This window comes from Marmota flaviventris, chromosome 4 (assembly GCF_047511675.1).
Source record: "Marmota flaviventris isolate mMarFla1 chromosome 4, mMarFla1.hap1, whole genome shotgun sequence".
Classification (NCBI taxonomy): domain Eukaryota; kingdom Metazoa; phylum Chordata; class Mammalia; order Rodentia; family Sciuridae; genus Marmota; species Marmota flaviventris.
The window spans coordinates 13462780-13485999 of NC_092501.1; the positions used below are offsets into that span (position 1 = coordinate 13462780).

Here is a 23220-nt window from a genome sequence, read left to right on the forward strand (position 1 = left end):
AATTTATCATAATTTGAATTTTATATACATTTTAAAAATAGGCTAGAGAAACAGTGGTCTAAATACATTTTATCCTTAAATAATTGGTCTATCGCATGTAGATTCAGATATTTTATGCCAATATTTGACAAGTAGAGATTTATTGATAACATATACTGCTTTTTTATATGAAACGTTTCCTAATTCTCTCATCTCTTCTTTTCCCTAAAATGTAGTAAATCAGTAGCCATTTCTGAATTTTACATATGAATTTTTACATAGTGAATTTTTTCCTGTATCTGTTTTCCTTTGTAAATATGTATGCATTGTCTCAGTAACCATAGCAGTCCCTTCCTCTGGTGATTACTTTGGTTTTGCACAGAAAGGAATGAGACATATTTCTTTCCTTCAAAAAGATGAAAAAATTTAACAGTATCAAAAATGAAAGTAGACTAGGTAAATTCTGTGTTCATGCATCTGCAGAAGAGTTGGACTTTTACTGATTATTTAGGATCTGTACATTTTTATCTATTGGGTTGTATGGTACATAATAACCTCCAGTAAGATCTGTTGGTCTTTTTCTTTTTACCAAAGATCCCTCATGTCCATGATCCGGAAACGGTCCCACCCCAGTGGCAGTGGTGCTAAAAAAGAAAAGGCAACTCCACCAGAAACAAGTAAGCATCATGTCCATCTGGGTTACCTTAAGCAGTTGGAGATGTCAACTTTTCAACAGTTCATACATTTGTCAAATGAATAGTGTGACTTTGTGAACAGGTTTTTGGAAGAGTGAAAGCATCTGTAAGAGTGAAGCAGGTGGCTGGGGGTAGAGCTCAGTTGGTAGAGTGCTTGCCTTGCATGTACAAGGCCCTGGGTTCAATCCCCAGCACCAAAAAAAAAAAAAAAAGAATGAAGCAGGTGACTGTCTTTGCCTTCCTGCAGCCGATTGATTGGAGGAGATAAGTGCATGCACATGGCACTCTAATGGAAGGTACACTGGGAAATATGTTTTCATTAAAAACCAAGTGCTTTGGGGTGTAACAGGGAGTGATCCCAAATGAGGGATTAGAGGAAAGACTTTGTAGAATTGATAGCAAGCGAATGGGACTTTATCAGGGACTTAAGAGTGGACTACAACAGTGTCAGGTACTGGAAATGTAAGATATAAAAGTCACATTCCACTGTGACTACACATAGTATGAACAAGTGACCATCTGTGCAAATATGTGATTGTTTAAATACAGGTTTTGGCGGGTACAGTGGAGGAGGAGTACAGGTTTCTTGGAGGTTATAGAGTGGACCACTGGTGTCAGAGGTGATGCTCAAGCTGAGTGGCCATACATTTAGGACATCGGGGTGAGGTGTTTAGGGTCAGTGCAGTCCAGGTAGTGAGCAGGATGTTCAAAACTGCAAAGTGAGGTAGGAGCTTGGTGTGCTAGAAAACCAGGAGAGCACTGCTAAAGTTGCAGCATGGGAGCCGGAGAGGAGGACTGACAGTAGGCAGGAGCCAGATTCTGGAGGCTAGAGAGAAGATTTTGGAGTTTCTCCTAAGAGCAGGAGACTTTTTATTTTTAAAATATTTATTTTTTAGTTGTAATTGGACACAATACCTTTATTTATTTATTTATTTTATGTGGTGCTAAGGATCCAATGCAGGGCCTCACAGGAGCCAGGCAAACGCTCTACCACAGAGCCACTACCCCAGCCCTAGAGCAGGAGAACTTTTAAAATAGGGGTGTAACATGATGAGGTTTGTCTTTTCTAAATTAAGGAAAAAATCACTGTCTGCAATAAGTAACAGAGAATAGACTGTAAAGGACAAGAAGAGATTGTAGCCATTCAGGTGGATGTTGATTGTGGCTTTGATCAGATGGTGGCATGATGGATGAATTCAGGAACTGCTGAGAGAGGCAGAATACACAGGACTCTAGAAGTCATTGGAGATGGAGGAATAGAAGACAGCACCAATAGACAGAATGGAGGGAGAAGATGCACAGAGCTGTCAGCAGTTTGGGGGCAGCCACTGTGACAGCAAAGGCTTAAAATTGCAGGGCCAGACCTTGCTCCTTTTGTTAAGGTTTGGGCCTTCCAGGAAACTGAGGCAGCACACAGGCCCCCCTTCAAACTCAGATTTTTGTGATCAAGTCAGAAAGGTTACAGACGTGTCATTCAAAATAACAAGCATGAGTTTATTGAGGGGACAGGAAAAGGGAAAGGGGACACTATCAAGGGAGACGTCCTCTCAGGAGAGGGATAGCATGCCTCTCCTGAACTCTAGTTTTATTGGGAATTCCAGAGAAGTTTCCAGAGAGTCCCGCCCAGGTCCACCTCTTGACTTGTGACTGACAGCAGAGTGACATCAGACTTTCAAGTCCCCATTGCTATGACAACTCTAGGTCACTTGGCCCATGCTGACTGGTTCTAATTGGATTCTTAACCATACATTCTTACAGATTTTATGATTAGGAGGAACTATCTTTATCTCCTTGAGTTCAGGAATCTGATCTGTGAAAAGAGTCACAAAAGTCTTCCCCTTCAGGGTAATTTGGGTTCCTTTTTTTTGGTACTGGCGATTGAACTCAGGGGCACTCGACCACTGAGCCACATCCCTAGCCCTATTTTGTATTTTATTTAGAGACAGGGTCTCACTGAGTTGCTTAGCGCCTTGCTCTTGCTGAGGCTGGCTTTGAACTCATGATCCTCCTGTCTCAGCCTCCTGAGCTGCCAAGATTACAGGCATGTGCTGCCGTGCTCAGCTTGGGTTCCTTTTATCAACATTATTTGGGGCCTACTTTTCTCCTGCAGATAACAGGTAGTCTGCTGAGGAATGTGATATATCCTGTCCACTTAAGCCAGATAGGGCTGCAGGTAAACTGATTTTTGGAAAAGAAAGCATGTGGAGATCAGCACAGTAGGCCCACTTTATGGAATTATCCCCTTAGCCTCCTGTTCCCACCACTCACTTCTGTCCCTATCACTTTAGGCCTGTAGAATCTGACCTATTAGAAAGCATCAGCATTTGCCTAGATGGAGCCCAGGTATACACATGAGCTCCTTCTAGAACCTCTTTTCCCCACTTCAGGCCAGCTGTTGCATGTCATTGATAGTGTGACAATTTCTGATCATAGATCTAATTGTGTTGTCCTACATTTTATGACATGCTTCTCCTTGCACCAACACAGAACCCACATTTTATATTCTGCCTATAGATTACTTGTGTGTTCCAGGAGCCTCCTTCTCCTCTTCCTACTAATTAGTATTAATAATACAAACGAATGACTCATTAGTATGAGTTACTATAACATTTCACTTTAATTTTTTCTTTTTGGTGGTGCCAGGGATCAAACCCAGGACCTTGTGCATGCCAGGAAAATGCTGTACCACTGAGCCACATTCCCAATCCGACTTCATATTCTTTTCCTTTAAGTATTTAATGTCTTCCACTCTGAAGTCTGGTGTTGGAGATATTTCCAGTTACTTATCTGCTCCATGAGCAGATTACAAGCTTTTTGCAGGTTTACTCTTCTCTGCAGCTGCCCACAGCACTCATGGTATTGAATGGGTTTGGATTTAGTCTTTTCTTTCTGATCAGGAACCTTGCAACACCAAAACAAATGAAAGCTGATTTCATCTCTGGGAATTGGCTTTCTATGCCTGCTTCCTGCTGCCCTTTGGAATCTGTTCTTCTGCATGTTTACGGGACTTTGAGGCAAATTCTGTTTTGCAAGAGGCATTGCAGGAATCCAAGCAGTCCTGAGGCCTTTGGTGATTTCCAGGGCAGCTCTGCTCTTGAGTTGCGGGCTATTGATTTTGCCTGACACAGGAATGAAAATTTTTTTTTCATATTTTTAGGGGAACAATTAGTATATTTTCAAGGAGGGCAGTCAGAATAGAATGTTTTTTCCTTCAAAATAGATCACATTGTCTTGTCAGTCTCAACAAAAAATTTAAGTATTTTTAATTTAAAATCTTCCTAATTAAAAAACGTATTCTAGAACTTCTTAACCCTCAGCATCAGGAGCCATAGTATTTTCCTCATGCAAATAACATTTTATTAACAATTGATGAAATGTGGCAGTATTTCCTCCCACATCCTTGAGCTATTGGATTGTTATTTTGGGAATCTTAAATAATTACTGACACAGAAGTTGCTCATGAGATTTTTGCAATGAAGAGACCTAAAAATTATGCAGCTTGAATGACATGTACTGTAGCTAGAGGTGGCCAGAGCAGCATCCTATCTGTCTGGCAGAGTGGTTACTGATAGTGTCTCCTTAATTGTGCACATGGTTATTAAATATACAGTGAACAAATGCAGAGCGTCAAATGTTAGGATCATCTGGGACATGTTGGGATTCTCATTTATAATGTAGGGACTGTCACACTATCACTGTGTTTTCTTTCTTATGTCAGTACTGTATGATGGCTTTTAAAATTTGGTTGATAAGGTTTTCAGAACTTATGAGTGGGGAATTCCTAGGTTTTTTCCCTTAGAAAGCTTGGTAATAAATTAGGTCAGTGGAATATTTTAGTTGTAGTTTTAAGATCTGAATAAAATAAATTATTATAAACTTTGAAATTAATAGCGCTGATTTTTTACAAGAATATTTAGTAGGTCAATTCTAAGATTTCAAAGTTATGCCTGCAGTTTATGATATATTTCAGGAATTAATTTGTTGATTTTGTTTTAACCTCTCTGTGCCTCAGCTTGCTAATCTCTATAACAGGCATAATAGTACAGTAGTCCTTCTTTTCTTTAGTTTACTTTTCTGTATTTCAGTACCCTTGATCAACCACAGTCTGGAACTATTAAAGGAAAATTCTAGAAACAAATATAAGTTTTAAATTGCTTATTTAAAGTAGTACTGTGATGAAATCTCATGTTCCCAGTGTATCCACACTGTATATGCTACCAACACAGTGGAGAGAAAAAGACCACATTCATATGAGTTTTAGTACATTATATTGGTATCATAGTTCTGTTTTTGGTTATTATTGCTAGGCTTTCACGATGCCTAATTTAAACTGTATCAGAAGTGTGTATATATAGGAAAAAACATAGTATACAAAGGGTTCAATACTTTCCAAGATTACAGGCACCTACTGGGGGTCTTGGAACACATTCCTGTAGGTAAGGGAGAAATACCATAATATCTATTTTATGGAGTTGTTCTAAGGATTTCTGGGTCTCATAACATGAAAAATGTAGGACCCAGCTCATAGACAGTACTCAAAATGGTAGCTAAGGAAAATGGGCAAGATAGCACCTGCCCTATGGGAAGACAAGGAAAGTGCTGATTTCAGTAGGTTCTAGCAATATTGTAGTTAAGTGAATTTCTTTAACTCTGTGACCTTACAGAAAATTTAAATTTATTCAGCCATATTGTGTGTTTTTTTTTTTTTTTTTTTTTTTTAGAAATTTTGTACATCATGGCATAATGCCATGAGGGTTTTTTCTTTTTTAAAAGAAAGTTAGCAAAATAGAAAAATAATCCTGTGGGATTTAGAAATTTATTTTAGCTTGTTCTAGGTAGTAATAGAAGATTTTATTGAGTAACAAGGTGATGGTTTCATCTGTGGGGTTTTTTTTCCTCTCTTTTTTATTTTCTTTTGAGGAGCTAACTTATTTTTCAAGTGGGTCTTAAAATTTAAGCCCCAATTAATTACATGTAGCTTTCTGATCCAAGACTGACCTTGAAGCACTAACTCAAAGAACATTTGATTTTATTTTCCTGTGGCAGTTCAATAACATTAGACCTGTTGTCTTCATTTGTCCCTTTTCTTTAATCTCCAGTATCCTGCATATTTCTATTGTCCCACTGATTACATGCTTTTGTGAGACAATTACCAACTGCGTGATTGCAGAAAGAATTACAAAACATACCATGAGCTCTCTGTAGGCGATTCTTGCCAATTTATTAGAACTGCTTAATAGTTTAGAAGTTCATATAGATTGCTTTTTGCGATTTCAAAAACAGGGTCGGTGAGAGAGAAAGCTTGTGCAGCCAGCCTAGCTCTGCCCTTGTGTTGCGCCTGAGTAGGGAATCTGATAAGAGCGATTTCTTTTCCTTAAGACCAATTAAGCTTTTACATTTGAAAAAGGCTGAGAAATTAAAGCCTGGTTTATAATCTGTACACAATACAGATAGTGGCACTTCTCTGAATTATCACTATGATTCTGGCAAGCAAATATAAGAAACTACTTTAAATTCCTGCTATGTTAGATGCTGTAGCAGATTTGAATGGTGTTGACCATAATTCTCCATCTGTCTGCCTTAATTAGTTTTTGTATGGTGCATTTAATTGGGTTTCAGTCATTCCTTGCAGAGTGCTAATCTGTTTGTAGGCGGTGTTCCTATTGCCACGCAGCTCTTCCCAGTCTCACTCAAAATGGCAGCCTCTCTGAAAAATCAAATGTGTTTTGTAGCTATTTTCTCAGTTCCCAGGAATGAATCTCATACTCATGGCAGATGTGGGTTTTATCTCTCCTGATTTTGAACAGGGTCAGCAAAAGCACCAGAGTGTACAATAGAGATTCAGGTAGCGCATGAATGAGCCAGTGAACAAACAAATTTCACCCATAGCAATGTATTGTCTGTCCACCTGATGGTATTGGCGGACTATTGGAAGAAGATGCCCTTAAGGGCCCATGATTGATGGGCCTGCAGTTTTATCACTTTTCATTTACTGGTGGATGTGTTCTACCTTTGGTGACCAGGTTTCCCATGTTGCCTGATAAAGATACTATTTTGACTTTTGAAGTGAAAATTGTTATTTGGATATTGAGAAATTTTAGTTCCCAGCTTTTTGGTGACTTCTTAGGATGACAAAATGCTCTTTGAAGTGAGGAGTGCATCAGCAGCCTGCAAGACATGGTGAGTGTGGCAGAGATGCCGTCATTGTGCTGCTTCAGAGGTTGGGGGAACCTCCTGACTCCCTCACTACTCCCCTGGGCACTCCTATATGAGGAAGGAATACCCGTAGTTAACCTGAGACCTTTCCAAAAGCACCAGCCAAAATTTAGGCCTCTGTGGCTCAAGGCCTAACACAAGTGCCAATCTGCTGGAGGGTACAGGTGTGATCTCCTCCTATTAGAAGCCAGCCTTTGGGGGTTATTTTCACTCAAATAGTAAAAATATTAATATCCAGTTAAAGCCAAAACTTCAGAGGTCATCTGTCAGTTAAGTCCTTGTCAAGTACCATTTGTCAGGCAATGTGGTATCTACTGAAGACACCGACTAGAAGGTCCTCATGAGACACCCCAATTTAATACACTGGCTGAGTTAAATGGAGATAAACAGAACTTCTAGAACCACATCAGTGGTGACAAGTGTTCCAAAGTGTTTCTGTGCTTTTGGCCAAGATATTCTACAAGAGAGAGGTTTAATGAACAGGTTTAAGCTTACCTCAGTTGCATTCATCTAGTTGATATACATCTCAACAGGTTTATTTGTTTTGCAGCAAAATAATTCAAAGGTTAGATAATAGTTGAAAATTTTAATCACATTTAATTACCTAATCACAATTATTTCTGGCTGTATGTTTTCTTTAACATAAAGAGCTTTAAAAGACTTGAAAAGGTTTGTTTAAATGTTTCCTTTCCACATGATTCCTAAACAGAAGGTGGGAGTTTAAAAATAGATTTTATTTCTCTGCTATCCATATTTTGACTATGGATTTCTTCCAATAAGAAAAACATCTCTTTGATCTTTTTTTCAAGTAGGCTTTGGACTGATTTCTTTGACATAGAATGTATTGTAACTTATAAAAAAGAACTTTGAGGAAAAGATGAATGATTATTTGGAAAGGGACAAAGTCTCATTTTTAAAATACCTAGAGATATCCAGGTTTATTCTTATGTTGATGAATGAACAAAATCTACTTTAACCTAGGTGAAACAATATTTACTTCCATGTTATAAATTTGATCTTAATCGGTATAAGTTTTACTCTTCAGATCTTTTAAGAAATTTTTTTTAAAAAACCATTTCTACCTGGTGACTGCTAACTTTAGTAAATTATTATGTTCAGCAACTGTCTGAAAAATCACTGTGATTAATTACATAGTGCAATCTTCAGTCACCAAAGATAGGAATTAGCTGTTTTCTTGTAACCTAAGATGATTTATGTCTGTGTTCTTTGAACAGCGGAGGAAGTCACGGATCTGAAGAGGCAAGCAGTCGAAGAAATGATGGATAGAATTAAGAAGGGAGTTCATCTTAGACCTGTTAATCAGACAGCCAGACCGAAGGCAAAGGTATGCAGTGGCCACTTGCTCCTTTCCCCTTGATATTTCCTTTTTTTAATGTAAAGATTTGAAAGCTACAGGACCAACTTTTGAGTGTCAGATAAGGCTAAGGTATCATGAAGGCTTTTTACTTCCGTATAAGCCTGTTTTGGGGGGACTTTTTGACCCTTGGTGTGAACCTAATCAGGATAGAAAGTAAGCCATGTATATTGCAGGAAGCTGCTGTCCCTTCTAGAGGGACTCTGATATGTACTGTCACATCAAACAGGGATTAACAATTGTGACTCCCTTTCCTTTCTTTGTCAGGAATCTGCTGAGTCCTCTGGGCCAGGCACTGGGCGATGAGGCAGTAGACAGAACAGACAGCACTCTTGCCTTCTGAGGCTCCACGTTAGTGGGGTCACAGGATAAGGGGAGAGCAGAGCTAAGGCAGTACAGAACTGAAGGAGCGAGCGAGGATGGTCTGCCTGTGCAGCCTGTACCTCATCTGCTGTCTCCTAACCCAGATGCAGCCAGCCCTCGAGGTCTGCCGAGGTGCTGAGTCCAGTCAGTACTGCTCCCCTCCCTATGTGTGGTACACCCGGAAAGAGACCCAGTAACAATTCTTGACATTTTTCTTGAAAAATGTTCTTTCTTTTCCTACTTTGATCAGGTGTGAACAGACAGGTTTTCTCCCTTCTTTCTCTTCCTTTTCACCAGACTTTCTGGTTTTTCTCTCTTATACTCAAGGGTACCCCTCTGCACTTCCTGAATGTCTCCTGCTGTGGTGACTAGTAGTAATTCTGGTGAACTGTTAGTGACCATTTTGTCACAGGCAGGCAAGATACTCAGGCAAGGAAGGGTGGCTGTGGCATGGCTGTGCATGGGTAGGTGATGAAAAAGAGGGCAGAATGACAGCTCCAAGAGTGGAGGTGCACCTGGTGGGACAGAAACTTCAGCCAACCAGGCAGAGCAGGTCAGTCTGTGCCAATGACCTGGAAGCCGTTTCCCAAGCAAAGGTCACAAAATAAACCAGAAGGGAAGCAGTGTAGAATGACCATGTAACAGGTCGAGGGCTGGCATCAGGGCCCCGGCACTGCCGCCAGCTTCCTTACAGTTTTTCCTGTACAAAATGGGGACAGCATCTGCCCTCTCTGATTCATGAGTTGTTGTCAGGATCAAATGAAATAAAATATGAAAACACTTTAGAAAATGCAGGGTCTGAGTGCCGCCTTAAACAGAATACGTTCTTACGACTTTCGTGTCACAACTATTATGGAAAGAATAAGCAAAACCAGACTATTACTAGAGAAAAATGCAGTGACATAAAGAAGCAAAATTAGTTTAGAGAACAATGTTGGAAACTTCTTAAACCGTAAGCAATTTCATGTTCCACATATACCTTTCATTTTCAGAATATCACTCTGCGAACTTTCTTTCCTCCCATGACTCTTCCAGCAGTTATACATTGTTTAATGTCAGTTCAAAGTTGAGAAAACATCCCTTATCAGTGGATACCGGGGTTATTCGCTGGTAACTATGTGTAGACTAGGGCTGAGTCACCGCCAGGGTCACTGCTTGCTCGAATGTGGACTGCCTCCCCAGTGCCATCAGCGCTTTTCTAAGCCATCCATGTGAGAGGCTGCCAGAGGTGGCTGCCTCAGGGCCACTCGCGGGGTGAGGCAGCACCTTCATGCCTCTCGCAGGGCAATTTGTTCAGAAGTTAGAGTTGAGATGTGCACAGCTTCCCTGCAGGAGTCCCGCTGCCTTGGGAAATACTGACATAACTGCAGGGTCTTGAAGTTCCTTGACATTGCAATGGTGCCAGCTGGAGTTGGTGTCTTAGAGCTTAGGCTCCACTGAGGGCGTTTGTGATTCACAGAAAACCCAGCCTATGGGAACTGAATGCCTCAGTCTGTTTTTTTTCTGTCTTCATTTTTTAAAAAATTGAAATGGGATCTTATTTTTTTACTACCTTTGGAGGGGAAAGGAATGTGGTGTTATTGATTGCTTCCCATTTCTTGACTCTTTTTCTGGGCATGGGAGGCTCCAGGGTCCCATCACTCTATCTTGCCAAGTTTTCTCTTTATCTCAATCCTTTGTGGAAGGAAGTGGGAGTCAGGGGATCCGAGGCCTTTCCTGAGCTGCTTTTCATAAGGGCAGAGGCTCAATTTGCCCTCCTTTAAGGTAGTTGAGAATTCAGAGACTGTTAGGTATTGTGGAATAGGCAGAAATTACCCAGAAGTTCATTTAAAATTATTTCATTGTTGGTGTGTCCAGAAGAGAGCTGGACTTGGATTCTAAACACCTGCCTCAAATCCTACCTTTCCACATGAGATGCAATAATTGGGCTGCCCCTCAGAGACCCTGACTGCTCTGGCAGCCGGGCATGCTAACATGTGAGCTGTATTCTTCCCAGTTCCTTCTCTCCTAACTCAGTCCTCTTGTGAGATTCATGAAACAAGACCTGCCAGTCCCTCCTGGAGCTACTGGAGCAGAGAGAGGCTTAGCCCCTCGCCAGCTCCCTGCTCTGCACCCTCTTCTCTTTCTTCCTTGCTTCCTTGCTTATTGGCAGAGGTCCAGCCATGCATGTAGAGAACAGTTGATATAAAAAAATTCTGAGCATTTTGGAACCAAATCTTTCAAATCTGGTGTTTGCCAAATCTTTCCCATCTATGATGATAATCAAGAGGTACAAAATGATGTTTAGGAGATGGTAACACAAGCCCTTTTGTTTTAAATGTATAACTTCTAAATTTTGGTTCGATTCAAGCTTGGGAACATTAACATGGCTAATATTTTTTCCAAACCTTAAGATGTAGATGTAATTTAAAATTATATAGCCGTACATTGCACCAATATAAGCTGTCAACAATTTGCAATACAAAATATCGTTGGTAATTTTAAACTGAATAACTAGTAATTTTTTTTTCCTTCTCAAAATTGCAGCCAGAATCTTCAAAAGGCTCTGAAAGTGCAGTGAATGAACTAAAAGGAATACTGGTAAGAATAGATACTGGTTTATTGTTTAATTAATGGATAAAGGAAAGGAAAATATTGTTACTGTCTATTTTTTTTTATGGTGATTGTTTTGGTCTGTTTTATTTCCATTTAATTCACCTCATTTCCTTCGACAGCTCACTTGATTGTACTTATGGATTCCTCTATCACATGTGCGAATAACGTATCAAATATCACTTTGCTCTTTCTACTCTGAAAGAGTGGTTACACTTCCACCAAAGTCATTGTTTCCTGTTCTTGCCCTCTAATCCTGGCATTGTAGCATGAAGGTCAAGTGTCTGGCCATATGTGGGGATCAGTACGTGTCTGTGAATAACAGCACTATAATAGATGGGTAGTGCTTTACATGGAGAGCGCTTTCCCTTGATGGGTGAAAGTGGGATTCTTGACACCTACATGTAAACCTGAGCTCCCACCCAGATATGTTCATCTCAGGGTCACAGTCTGCTTTTTCCCACAGTTGAAGCAATTATTTAGTGAAAAATTGGAGGGTACAATAGGAGACCCTTTCTATATGCTAATTTCATTTTCTAAAGGTAATTCATATTTGTTGGAAGTGTGCATAACGTCCATCTCTAGTTCTATTTCTGTTTTCCAAAGTGGGAGCTTTTTCCAATGGAGGAAATTGCTGCCCTCTCCAAATGTCCCTTTCAGAGACAAATGCCTCACGTAGCAAGTGCTTCAGACACAGAGCTCTATTTTCAGACCCTGTTCCAGTCCCAATCCCCGTTATTTTGCACAGTGAGTCTGCGATGTGGGGGCCGAGGTGCGGGACTGATACGCCCCTGTTTGTTGTTACTGTGCTAATTATGCGTTGCGCGCAGACATCACATAATGACGGCAAACAGAATTATTTTCATCAAGTGTGTCTTCAAACAGTAGACTTAACGTAGAATGGCTTAATTAGTTTGCTTTAGTTTTAAGTGAGTGGGATTAGCCTTGAAGAGAGGTGTATCACTGGCTAACAGTGGTGGTCTACCTACAGAATCAAGGATTAAAACCACTGAAAAAAGCAATGTGGTTATTATCTAATGGCTTCTTTGATCAGAAGATTTTGTTACCCAGTGTTCAGTTAAGGAACACTGCCTAGGACAGTCCCTTTTATTGTCTCTGAATTAGGATGCTAATTAATGTTGATGAAGATGTCCCCAGGAGCACTATGAGGTGCTGGAGAGAGTACTGATCCTCTTTATTAGTATAGAGAACATACTGCACTTGACTTATGTGTTTGGTTTATTTTTAAAATCAGAAATTTATATGAGAAACATGGTAACACTTGATTATTCAGGATACTCCCCTCCCTGACAATGCTGGATGGTGGCAAGTTTACTGGATCTCAGCAATACTTTCTTGGGGGAGAGGGAGGCCCAGAACAACATTACCCTTGTCAGGCAAGCGCTCTACCACTGAGCTACACCTCTAGCTTCAATGATATTCTTAAGTATGATATTCTCTATAATTTTTTGCCACTCCAAGGAGAGAAATTTGAGAAATTATTTACAAATTATAAAAATTTTAAAGTCACATTTTGCAAGTTGCTCCCATCCTTCTTGCCCTAGACCTATTATTAGATTGTTCTACCTTATTTGGCATTAGTGGATCTCTAGTAGTTATTATTTTGGCAATATAATTTCTTTGTATTAAGTATCTTTTAAAAGTGGACCTCATGATCCTGTCCCCACCTCTGCAATAAGCTGCAACTCTCCTGTACCCCAGTAGAAGTTTCTGTTGAGGGACAGCAGACTCTTTATAACTCCCAATCAACTGGAGTCAGGAAACCAGGCACATTATTATGAGAGAGGCAGAACCAGCCCCCAGCTCACCCTGCTTCTTGTGCTTCTTGCCAGGATTCCGACTATTAGGATTATCAAGGGTAGTACCCAGCGTTACAATCACAGCAAATGAGAAGCAAATGTAGAAAAACACCAAAAAGCTCATAGCTTCATGCTGGAGTGGAGAGCAAGCACCTGTGCCAAGAGGCACTAGGAAATATGTGTTCAGTTAGTTCTCTTCCAGGACTGAACCAGGAAGCAGCTCAGTAAAGGATATTTTGCAGTGGAATGTGACTCAAGGTCTAACTAAGCCTTAGAGATTTGGTCGGCTGCTGAGCAAATCTCACATGAAGGAACAAATGTCTGATTTGGGGGGAGTTGGAAAACTCTACTCTATATTTTGAGTTGTACAATTTTTAAGGTATTGGTATGGTGCAACTCATTATTCCAAACCTACTTCCAGTTAATTTTTAAAGCTGTATATTTTGTAGATAAAATATGTATAGTTCATCTCTCATAGTTACACAAGTTTTAAGGTTTAGGAAATGACCAAATCACTTCAGTCATTTTAAAGCCACTCTAAGTGGCAGTGGTGATTCCTGAAGAATAAATCAATATAAATTAATCTAAATGTCTCTTCTCAAATTCAGTTAGCTCCAAACCAAAGAAACAAAAACAACTTTAAACAAATTTTCTTATGGGTCTTTTTCAAACATTTTCAGTTTTTCAAAGTACATAGGAATTGTTGAACAGTTCATTTTGCCATCTGACGATGAGATCAGTCAGTGTAGTGAGCACTTAGCAAACATGGAGCCTAAGAGGGTTTCGTGTTCAGGGTGGTGTGAAGTAGAAGGAGCCCTGGTTTGGGAATTAACAGATCTGGTCCAAGAGGTCCAGCCTTGGACCTTGCCCAGACCCTTCAGCTCACCACTGAGTTTGAATTCTCTTTGTAAAATGAAGGAATTGTATGTACCACATGGTTAATGAGCCAATTTCTCATTCTCAAATTCTGTTATTCTACCATAGATAACCAAGATAATCTCCCATACTTTATGAGCTCAACTCTTTGTTTCTGCTGAGAGTTTAGAATCTTTGTCATCCACAGTTGCCTGTAGATTTAAAGTTTGCTTTTGTATTTGCTTACTCAACCACATCAGGCAGTAAGTGGAGGAAGAAGTTAGGGGCTCAAAGGTAAGAACTTGGAAAGTGGACTTCCTCCATCTCAGGTGTGACAGGATAGCTTACTATAGTCAGGAATTTGGGGGAATAATTGTGTTATCCACATGAAAAAAACTAGATGATGTTGTGAAAGATAAATTTAACAATAGAAAATACCCTACACTTTTTCTTTGAATTAATACCAGCGATTAGGAAAAACCATAGTGTCCTTGACATTCAAACAAAGTATTAATTTTATAAGTTATTTCAGTAGTGATCACTGTAAGTTTTCAAACATCTGGTAGCATATTATACAGATGGTATTAAGTATTATAAATACACATGATATGGGGATAGTTGTTCTAGTACATGCTTTTCAAGTTTTATAAAGTAGTTATAGCTCTGTTTTGTCAATGACAATCATACCGCACTCTGTTTCTCTTCAATAACTAAATACTGACCTGCAATGTTAAATTCAACAGGTCATTGTGGTTTTAAATTATGAAATAAATTAAATTGTGGTATTATATATGATGTGACTTTCCTTTTCATATGTCTTATGAATTTTTGTAGTAAGTGCAAAGCAAAAGAGGTACTTCCATAGAAACAAGTGCTATATTAAATATGAGCCTTATCTGATTGAAATGTGAGCCTTATCTAAGTATTTCACACATGAGTTGTGAAGGTAGCTGACAGCAAAATAATATAGTCTCCTAATCTTATTAGTCAATTTCCCTCCAGACAGCAGGATACTTTTTTTATAACTTCAAACAGATAGCAGGGGGTGGGGGAGTGGGGCACTTTTCCTAAACAAAAGCAACATAATAACCTATATCAATGTGAAATTTGTAAACGTCTGATTTTACAAGGACCTTTTTTTTTTGTTTTATAGTCTAAAGAAGAAACACAGGTTACTGTTTTTTAGCAGGTAGAATTCTTAGAATCTTCCAGAAGTTGGCATTAGGGAGGGAACAGGAGTGAGGCAAGAGCTTAGTGAGTTCAGCTGTTCAGACGCTGGCATGGTTATTAGCCTGGGTGGACAAAAGCTCCTTCTGACTCAGGCATGAAGTCTGGCCAGTTATATTGGACTTGAGTTCCTTTATCCTCTGATCAGAAGACCATAGTTCTCCTGGCTCCTCCCTCCACCCCAAGCCTCTGGCATAGCTGAAGAGAACCACTTCACAGAAAGAGTGGACCTTTCTTCTGAAAACCTGGTAATGTTGAAGTGCTAAATCCTTAATACAGTGGAGAAGCACATCACCCATATTCTCTACAAACCCTTGACTAGAAGTGGAGGTGGAAAGCATAGCTCTCCCTCTGTCACAGGGGCAGGGAACCCCTGCAGGGATCTTTGTCTTCTTGGAAGTCAGTGCCAATTTAAGCAGGAGCACAGCGGGATGCCTCTCTTGTTTCCTCCAGTATCTTCTGGGCCCTGCACAGTACATCCACTGTCACCTCTGTTAGGAACATGGAGTTGGATGCCTCCCTGTGTGCTTATAACTCTCTTCTTGCACACTGAAGTCAAGGTGTGATCAGGGCAGTCCTTCTTCAGATAGGCCACCTGGGAGAACATAGCCTGCTTCCTTTGCAGCCGCAACACCATTGTCACCAAGTGTGCAATGGGGGGTCCCTCTCTCTGAAGAATCAGCCACACACTTTTTTAGTGCCACAAGGATTTGGGTTCGGTGGCTCATGGCTGCTCTATCAAGATACCCTTCTAAGGTGAGTTTAATATATCCATTCTCTTCTCCACCGATCAACACACATCAGAATCTTAAAGGTCATTGGGCAAGGACTTTCCCAGTGCTGAACTTCATACTCATCTCATCATCAAGAGGTGTTCTCGATCTGCTCTTCTGATGCAAAGCCAGCATCTCCCTCGTCAGCAACATCTTCTTAAATGCTCGACCCTCTGTTGAGGATGTGCACATTTAAAATATATGTACAGCAAATTTGTTTCCTAATTCCATTCAAATTCTGGTAATGTTCTGTTGGTTTGATTTTTGTGATTTTTTGTATATTGTATTAAGACATTAACCTTTTTGTTTTTGTTTTGTTTTTACTTTAGGGGACACTTAACAAATCCACTAGTTCAAGAAGCTTAAAATCCCTTGACCCTGAAAACAGTGAAACTGAGTTAGAAAGGATTTTGCGTCGCAGAAAGTTGACAGCAGAAGCAGATAGCAGTAGTAAGCCGTTTGAATTCTCCATAGTTCTGCTCTTCACCTCTGAAACCTCTTCCTTTAAATCCCTATTTAGCTTGAAATAATCTTAAAAATTACTGTTAAAATGCTTATTTTTAATATGAGTGAGAAGTAGTGGATGGGCAAAGGTATTCATGGATATCTCATAAGAACTCACATATTTTTATTCATTGGTATGTCTGTTTACTTATTCATTTGTAGGTAATCAGGCATTTATAGACCTGATTTGCTTAATGTGAGATGCCCTGGTGTTTGGCCAAGAATATAGCATTGAGTCCAGGCTCTGGAACCAGACTGCCTCAGTTTGCATCCCATCTCTGTCACTTGCTTGCTGATTGTCCTTAGGCCTCAATTTCTTTATTGATAGCATAAGGACAATGAAAGCACTGTTCCATGGGCTTGTTCTCAGGGTTAAGGAAGTGAATACAGGAAAGGTGCTTAGCACTGTGCCTGGCCCAAGTAAGCACCTGATAATTGGTAGTTTTAGTAGTAATTACATATTAGTTACAAATGCAGAGAGACTATCTTTTCTCTTCATGGCCAACCCTGTCCCAGACTAAAGGTGTACCATCTGAACAAGGCCTGGGCTCAGTATGGGTTCCAGTCATGTTAGCCACATTTTAGGCCTCAAAATGTGTGCCAGAACTGACTTTGTATATCTTTGGTTGTTTTCATCAGCTTGGTCCTGGGAATTAGCAGAAGCCTTTATGAGGTTCCCCCTTGTGGAGGTGGAGGTGGAAATTATAGCCATAGCTGATGGGCTGAATCTCCTAGGCTCAACTAGGTTGATTTTATATAGTCCATTGTAACTTAAATCTGCAAACAATTGAGCCGTGTTGACCAAATTTAAGTTGTAAGAATATTAAAGGTGGGATTTTGATGATTAGCTTCTATTTTTTTCTGTTTGTTTTTGTTTTTGCAGCACTGAGGATTGACCCCAGGGGCACTCTACCACTGAGTTACATCCCTAGCTCTTTTAATTAATTTATTTGTTTTAGACAGGGTCTCACTAAGTGGCCCAGACTGGCCTCAAACTTGCATTCTTGCCTCAGCTGCCTCAGTTGTTGGAATTCCAGGTGTGTACCACCCAGCTTCAAGCACTACTCTTTTTTTTTTTAAAGACTTTACTTACACAACTGAGTGAATTGATTCCTTGAATCAAAATCTGCAACATTCCCAGCCAAACTTTATTATAAAAGGATGAAACCTCTGTTGTTGTTGTTGTTGTTGTTGTTTTAAATTTAGCTATTCAGTCTGCAGTTTGGTTTGCAAATCCTATTAAAATCCTGCAAGGACTCTTCCTTTTATCCCTAAAATAACCACCTGTCAGGAAATTTAAAGGGGTGCATGAGACACTCTTTTCTTAGGTTTCTATACAAGTGTTTATGCAGCCTCTATATGAGTTATTACTCATCTGGGGTCTTGTGCTTGAGTCACTCATTCCAGTATTTCAGCTTAGTGTTTTAGGACTTTGTGGATGACATTTTAGTTGCTGTCATTTACATTTCGTGCTTTGCCATAGACCTTTTTGTTCCTCCAGAAGTATTTCTTCATTCACAAATTTGATCAAACATGCAACTCTCACAGTTTCAGTTAGTTTTCATTGGAAGAAATGAGGAGACACTTTCATTTTAGTCAGATTGGAAATAGGAATAATTCTAAGAGTGGAGAAAGGAACATATTTTAGAGGCGTGGTGAGGACCTTTTGTTTTATCTGATTATATTTCACCAGTGTCCAAATAGTCAATGTATCACTTGAGGGAAGTTAGGATTAATGATATAAATTCAGTAGAACCACTAATACATGAATAGAGAAATAAGAACTATCATTGGTGGGGTGAAGTGGAGATATACTGAGAGAGTGACTTGTAATTGAACAGAAATTTTCTTTGAGCTTCCTAATAGTCAAGGGAAACAACAGACTGGCAAGCTCTCTTCATCCAAATGAAATCATACCATTATTTTGGTGGTGCAGACATTTTCCTTGCATCAGTCTGGAAGAGGCATTTACCCCCTGCATCTTTTTCTAGAGGTCATGGACTGGCAAAGTGTAGAGTTCCAGGGAAGAGATTGAGGAAGTAGCCGAAGCCTGGCAGCTGCGTGGCAGGGGTCAAATGACAGAGCTGAGGTCTTGGATTGATTTGTGCCTCTGGTGCACAGAAGTCTCTGACATTGTTTGCTTCTGCACACAAAATCGTACAGAAAAGTAGATGGGAGGACACCCTGGACAAAGGAAGTATCAAAAGGGAGGCAGTCCCGACTGGGCAGGACTCAGATCCTGGGTTGGAGGGTGTCGCCCCAACAGCCAGGCATGCACCATTGTTTCTTGAGTTTTTCTTCTGGTGCTGAGTGATGTTCCCCTGCTTTCCTTAGCCTTGGAGCCTGCCAAACTGATGACTTAAAGATCAGCCAGTGCCTCTTGAGCATCGGTTGGCTCAAGCAGGGTGCAGCAATAATAATCTCAAACATCGTGCATTTTTTAAAATTTCTTTTTGTATGTAAGAAAAATAAGAGTTCTGGCTCAGCTCACTACTCTCCTCCTTTTGATTTGGCTTCAGTTGCAGAACAAGCAGCAGGGTTGGTGTGTTCAGAAACGCATCACGCCTTCCCACAAGGGCAGATTGTTTCAAGCTATCTAGTGCTGAAGTCATCAGTTACCCGGAGGCAGAAGAGAGCTGGCTCTGCAGAAAGTCTGGATTCAGCTTCTTATTTGTGTTTCCAGGAGCTAGCGCTCTGGGTCTTTCTGCCCTTCTCTTTTTACTCTCACACCCCCTGCAACACAAGGCTTAACAGAGCCAAAAGGAAAAGGCTTTTTCAATCTGAATATTCAGTAGTGTCACCAACCGTCTGCCCAAATGGTTCAGATAAAATATGTAAGGAAGTTACACACCAATGCTTTGTGGGCTGGCACTCTCTCCAGTCCGGAGAGTTGTGTCTCCCAGGCAAATTTTTAGCCAAATTTAAGAATAAAATTCCAGAGCTAAATATTAATGACCAGGGATTAGCTAGCATTTTAGACTGTACCCACCAGAAGCTTCCATCTTGAGAGATGATCTGACATCTCTTATGGATATGGAGACTCCCAAATTATGTCCTCCTCTTAGTATTACCTTTCAAAGTTGTTCTCAAACAAATTTTTAAAAATTGTCATTGAATTTTCATATCTATGGCTTATCTCGTAAATCTCTTTGTTTCAAAAGCATGCCTTCTGAAGTTTCAGGAAAGACATACTGGAAGTTTGCTTTAAGGAAAAACTGCCTTGGATACAGTCTTTCTATAGAAAGACAGAAGGAAGCCAGGATGAGGTGTTGTTCACATGCCCAGCATTTTTAGACCAGTTTGCCAGTAATTTCAATAACAAGCCCTATTGTAGTTCTTAAATGCCATCCCAAAGAACAGAAAAGTCAAAAAGGTAAACAGCCAAACCCTTTGCCTCTTAATTTTCATAATCCTGTGTCTGTATTTTAAGAGGCAATAAATCCACTTACTTCTCATTCACATTAAAATGAAAATGTTCATAAAAGCTGTTTAATGCTCAAGAAGCCTTCATGAGCCTTTTAAAAAGAGCCTTTTGACATTGTTCCATTTTCCATGTAAAACACAGAGCCAAGTTTTGGGAAGAATTAACTCTTGAAAGGCAAGATGGCTTGGGAAGGGCTGCCAGAAAGCCATACTCTGGGGGCAGAAAAGAGTTTTCGCAGTTCCAGGGTCACTGCGGACTCTGGTCCGTGAGGGAACCATGGCTGGGGTTTGTGGTTTCCCAGAGCTCTGTGCACAATTCCTCAGCGTGTTCCTCGTACTTTGAAAAGCAGCAGCTGATTTCCAATAGGAACACTTTCAGCATGCTCTTGAAATTTTTTAACCAACTTGTCCTTTTCACTTCTTGAGGGTTTTCACGTAATCTGTTTTTCAGTACCATATTAATAAGCATCACACAGAATAATTAAACTTGAGGTATGTGTTTGGTTTTAAGGTCCTACCGGGATATTAGCCACCTCAGAGTCCAAATCCATGCCAGTGTTGGGTTCTGTATCCAGTGTAACAAAAACAGCCTTGACCAAGAAAACTCTGGAGGCAGAATTCAACAGTTCGTCCCCCCTAACACCTGAGCCAGGTGAAGGGCCCCGTAAATTGGAAGGATGCACAAGTTCCAAGGTTACGTTTCAGTAAGTAACGATGCTCTTTACTAAGTAGTATATAGAAGAATCTGTAATGACTAACGTGTGTTTCTTTGGTTTGTTTCTCTTCAGAGAGGTTTTGATTTGGCTAGACAGTTCTCTTCCTCCTTCCTTTGATGAGCCAACTTTTGCTTCTAAGCTCCTGTCCCAGAGCTCTCCTTCAGATCCAGAGCAAATACCATGTCTAAAGGGAATTCCTTCCCTAAACTGGTTTGGCAACAAGTTCTTTTTCTACACAAAGAATTGACCTGGCTGATACTCAAATTCCGTATCAGGAGACACCTAGTCCTTCAAAGTTAAATGTTAGGTTCATCTGTCTTTCATGGTTCCTGAGCAGCCGGAGAAGGTGCTAGATCTTGCAGAGGCCACTTTGAAGCGTTCTTTTGTACAGACTTATTTCCTGGTCCTCTGTGAAAGATGTGCCTCCACCTGCTGTATCCTGGGATGAAAACATCCTATGTAAGGAGTCGTGTACGCAGACTGGCTCCAAAGTGACACTTTGTCAGTGAGTTCTCGTGGAAGATCAATTTGTTTTATAACAATGGCAAGCTCTTTTTGAAATTAGTCTACACTTTTGCTTTAGTTCTCTTGCCAGGATGTCAGCTAGTTTGTCAGCTGAAGAAAAGGAAGAGGTGAGGCAAATCAGATCAGCCGAATATTGTAATTGCAGTTAATTAAACCTCTGATTTCCTGTTCTGTCAAGAGAGAAAGAGCCCCTTTTTTTGTAGCTTTAGCTGTCTTAGCTTAAAAGGTGAAACCTGGACAAATGAAGTTGAAATTAAATTTGGATCTATTTTTGCCAACTGGTATTTTCTTCCTCTCTTTGCATTTCTCTCATTGGTGCTATTAACTCCCCCCCCCCCTTTTGGAATGAATGGCCTTCCTTGCTGATTTACAGTTTTATCTAATTTCATTGTGTTTAAAAGCACATTTTCTCCTGCAGTTGTGTATTTCCTTTCTTTTGACTGGAGTCATTTGCACAGTTCTAACAGAAAGATGATCTATATTCACTCTTCATCTTTCCTATTAAATTTGTTTAACACCTAATTTGACATCAACAGTCTGGCTACATTTGAACCAATACCCAGACACAAAAGCAATTTAGCTGAGACAAGTTAGTTTCTGAGAAATGCTTCAGTGTGTGTGTATAGATTTTTTTTTTCCTTTACCATTTTACACAGATAATCTTAATCAGAAAATACTGCAACTCCTTCTTCCTTTTGTCTGCCTTTTATTCTCCAAAAGTAAGTGGAAATTACATTTCCAAGAAAGGAAATGAAATAATTGCAGGCCCAAGGTCTGCAAAATGTGCGTTGAATTGACAGTGAAAAGGATCCATGTGTTGACAGACACAGTTGTTAGATGCCATAAAGGCCGATGTGAAGCTCAATTTATTTCTCATCTTGCTCGTTCAATGACTGCTTAAGGGACACGTTTCAATTTAATTTATCCACTTAAAGCACTAATACAAATACTCTGTGCTGCTGTATTAACTTTTAAACTTTGTAACCTAATGCTTGATTATTCAGTTCTTGACATTCTGTAGCTGAAATAACTACTGCCACCTATTTTCATATTGACAGGCGTTCAGCAAATAAGAGTACCTTTCTGAGAACTCCATTCCCTCAATACAGCTAGACCAAAGGAATCAGAGGATTTGGGGTATCTACAGGGCAATTATTCGTTTCCTAGACAGGCACTCTTCATTCATCTGTATGTAGATTAGCAGTGTAATGACTCAAAGTTTAACTTAAAGTTAAAACTTAAAGTTTACCTGCAGGCTTTAAAAGTAAAAACTCATGTTATTTGTTAGGATCTCTTGAAACCAGGGATGAGAAGGGTTATTTCCAGGGCTGCTTCTGGCTGGCTCTGCTATACTAATATGTATTGTGACACAACCACATTGTCCCGCCTTATGGACTTGAACTAGCAAAGCACTAGGAAGTCAGGACAGCAATTAAAAAATGAAATGTTCCTTTACTTTTTAAAAAGAAATTTCACACCCAAGGATTGCACTTTGGTTTAGATCAGTGGCAAGACCACCATGGCTTTTCAGGTGAGTGCACCTTCTGCCCTTGACAGGAGTCAGGGTCAAGGGTGCCTGCCAGTCAGTGGGGCCTCTAGTACATACATCTTTCCCCAGCATGTGTGTGTGCCCCTTACCTACTCTTCATCACTCACCCTCCTGCTCTCCTCTCCTCTCTCCAGTTTGGCCTCTTTGGCCAGGTCCCATTCCCCACTGGGCCCTTTGCTTGTGTGGTCTCCTATGCCTAGCACACTTTGCCCAGACCTGCCTGGCCCACCCACTCACCTCTGTCAGCTCTGTGCTTGGGCCCCATCTTCTCATGCAGTCTCCTGGCCACCTGCTTACCTGTAGCCCCTCTTCCTCCAAACTCTGGGTGCCCACCCCGCCTGCTGGCAGGTGTCACCTGCTGGCTTTCTCTACACAGCATTCTCTTCATTGTTCACTTTTTCTCTCCCTTCACTGAAGTGTAAGCTCAGTGGACTTTTAGGGACTTTTTGGTTTGATTTGTTCTCTGGTTTTCTCAAACACCTGGGGCCATTCCTGTCCTGCAATAGGCTCTCAAGTGAATGGGTAAGCACGTTTTTTAATATGAATAAAACAGTGGACAGCTCAGATAGACAGGAAAGTTTGCTAATCAACCAGAAAGTTTTCCAGCG

At 40.3% G+C, this 23220-nt stretch overlaps 1 protein-coding gene across 4 annotated transcripts in view; it reads left to right on the plus strand.

Annotated features, from left to right (window-relative positions):
• Positions 1 to 23220, plus strand: part of Shtn1 (shootin 1) — a 95727-nt gene that overhangs the window by 59024 nt on the left and 13483 nt on the right. For all 4 annotated transcript variants that reach the window (XM_071610687.1, XM_071610688.1, XM_027930040.2 and 1 more), the window contains 5 exons: positions 574 to 656; positions 8126 to 8235; positions 11155 to 11208; positions 16225 to 16345; positions 20334 to 20526. In XM_071610687.1, the coding sequence (XP_071466788.1) occupies positions 574 to 656; positions 8126 to 8235; positions 11155 to 11208; positions 16225 to 16345; positions 20334 to 20526 (561 nt within the window). The remainder of the gene's footprint in view (positions 1 to 573; positions 657 to 8125; positions 8236 to 11154; positions 11209 to 16224; positions 16346 to 20333; positions 20527 to 23220) is intronic.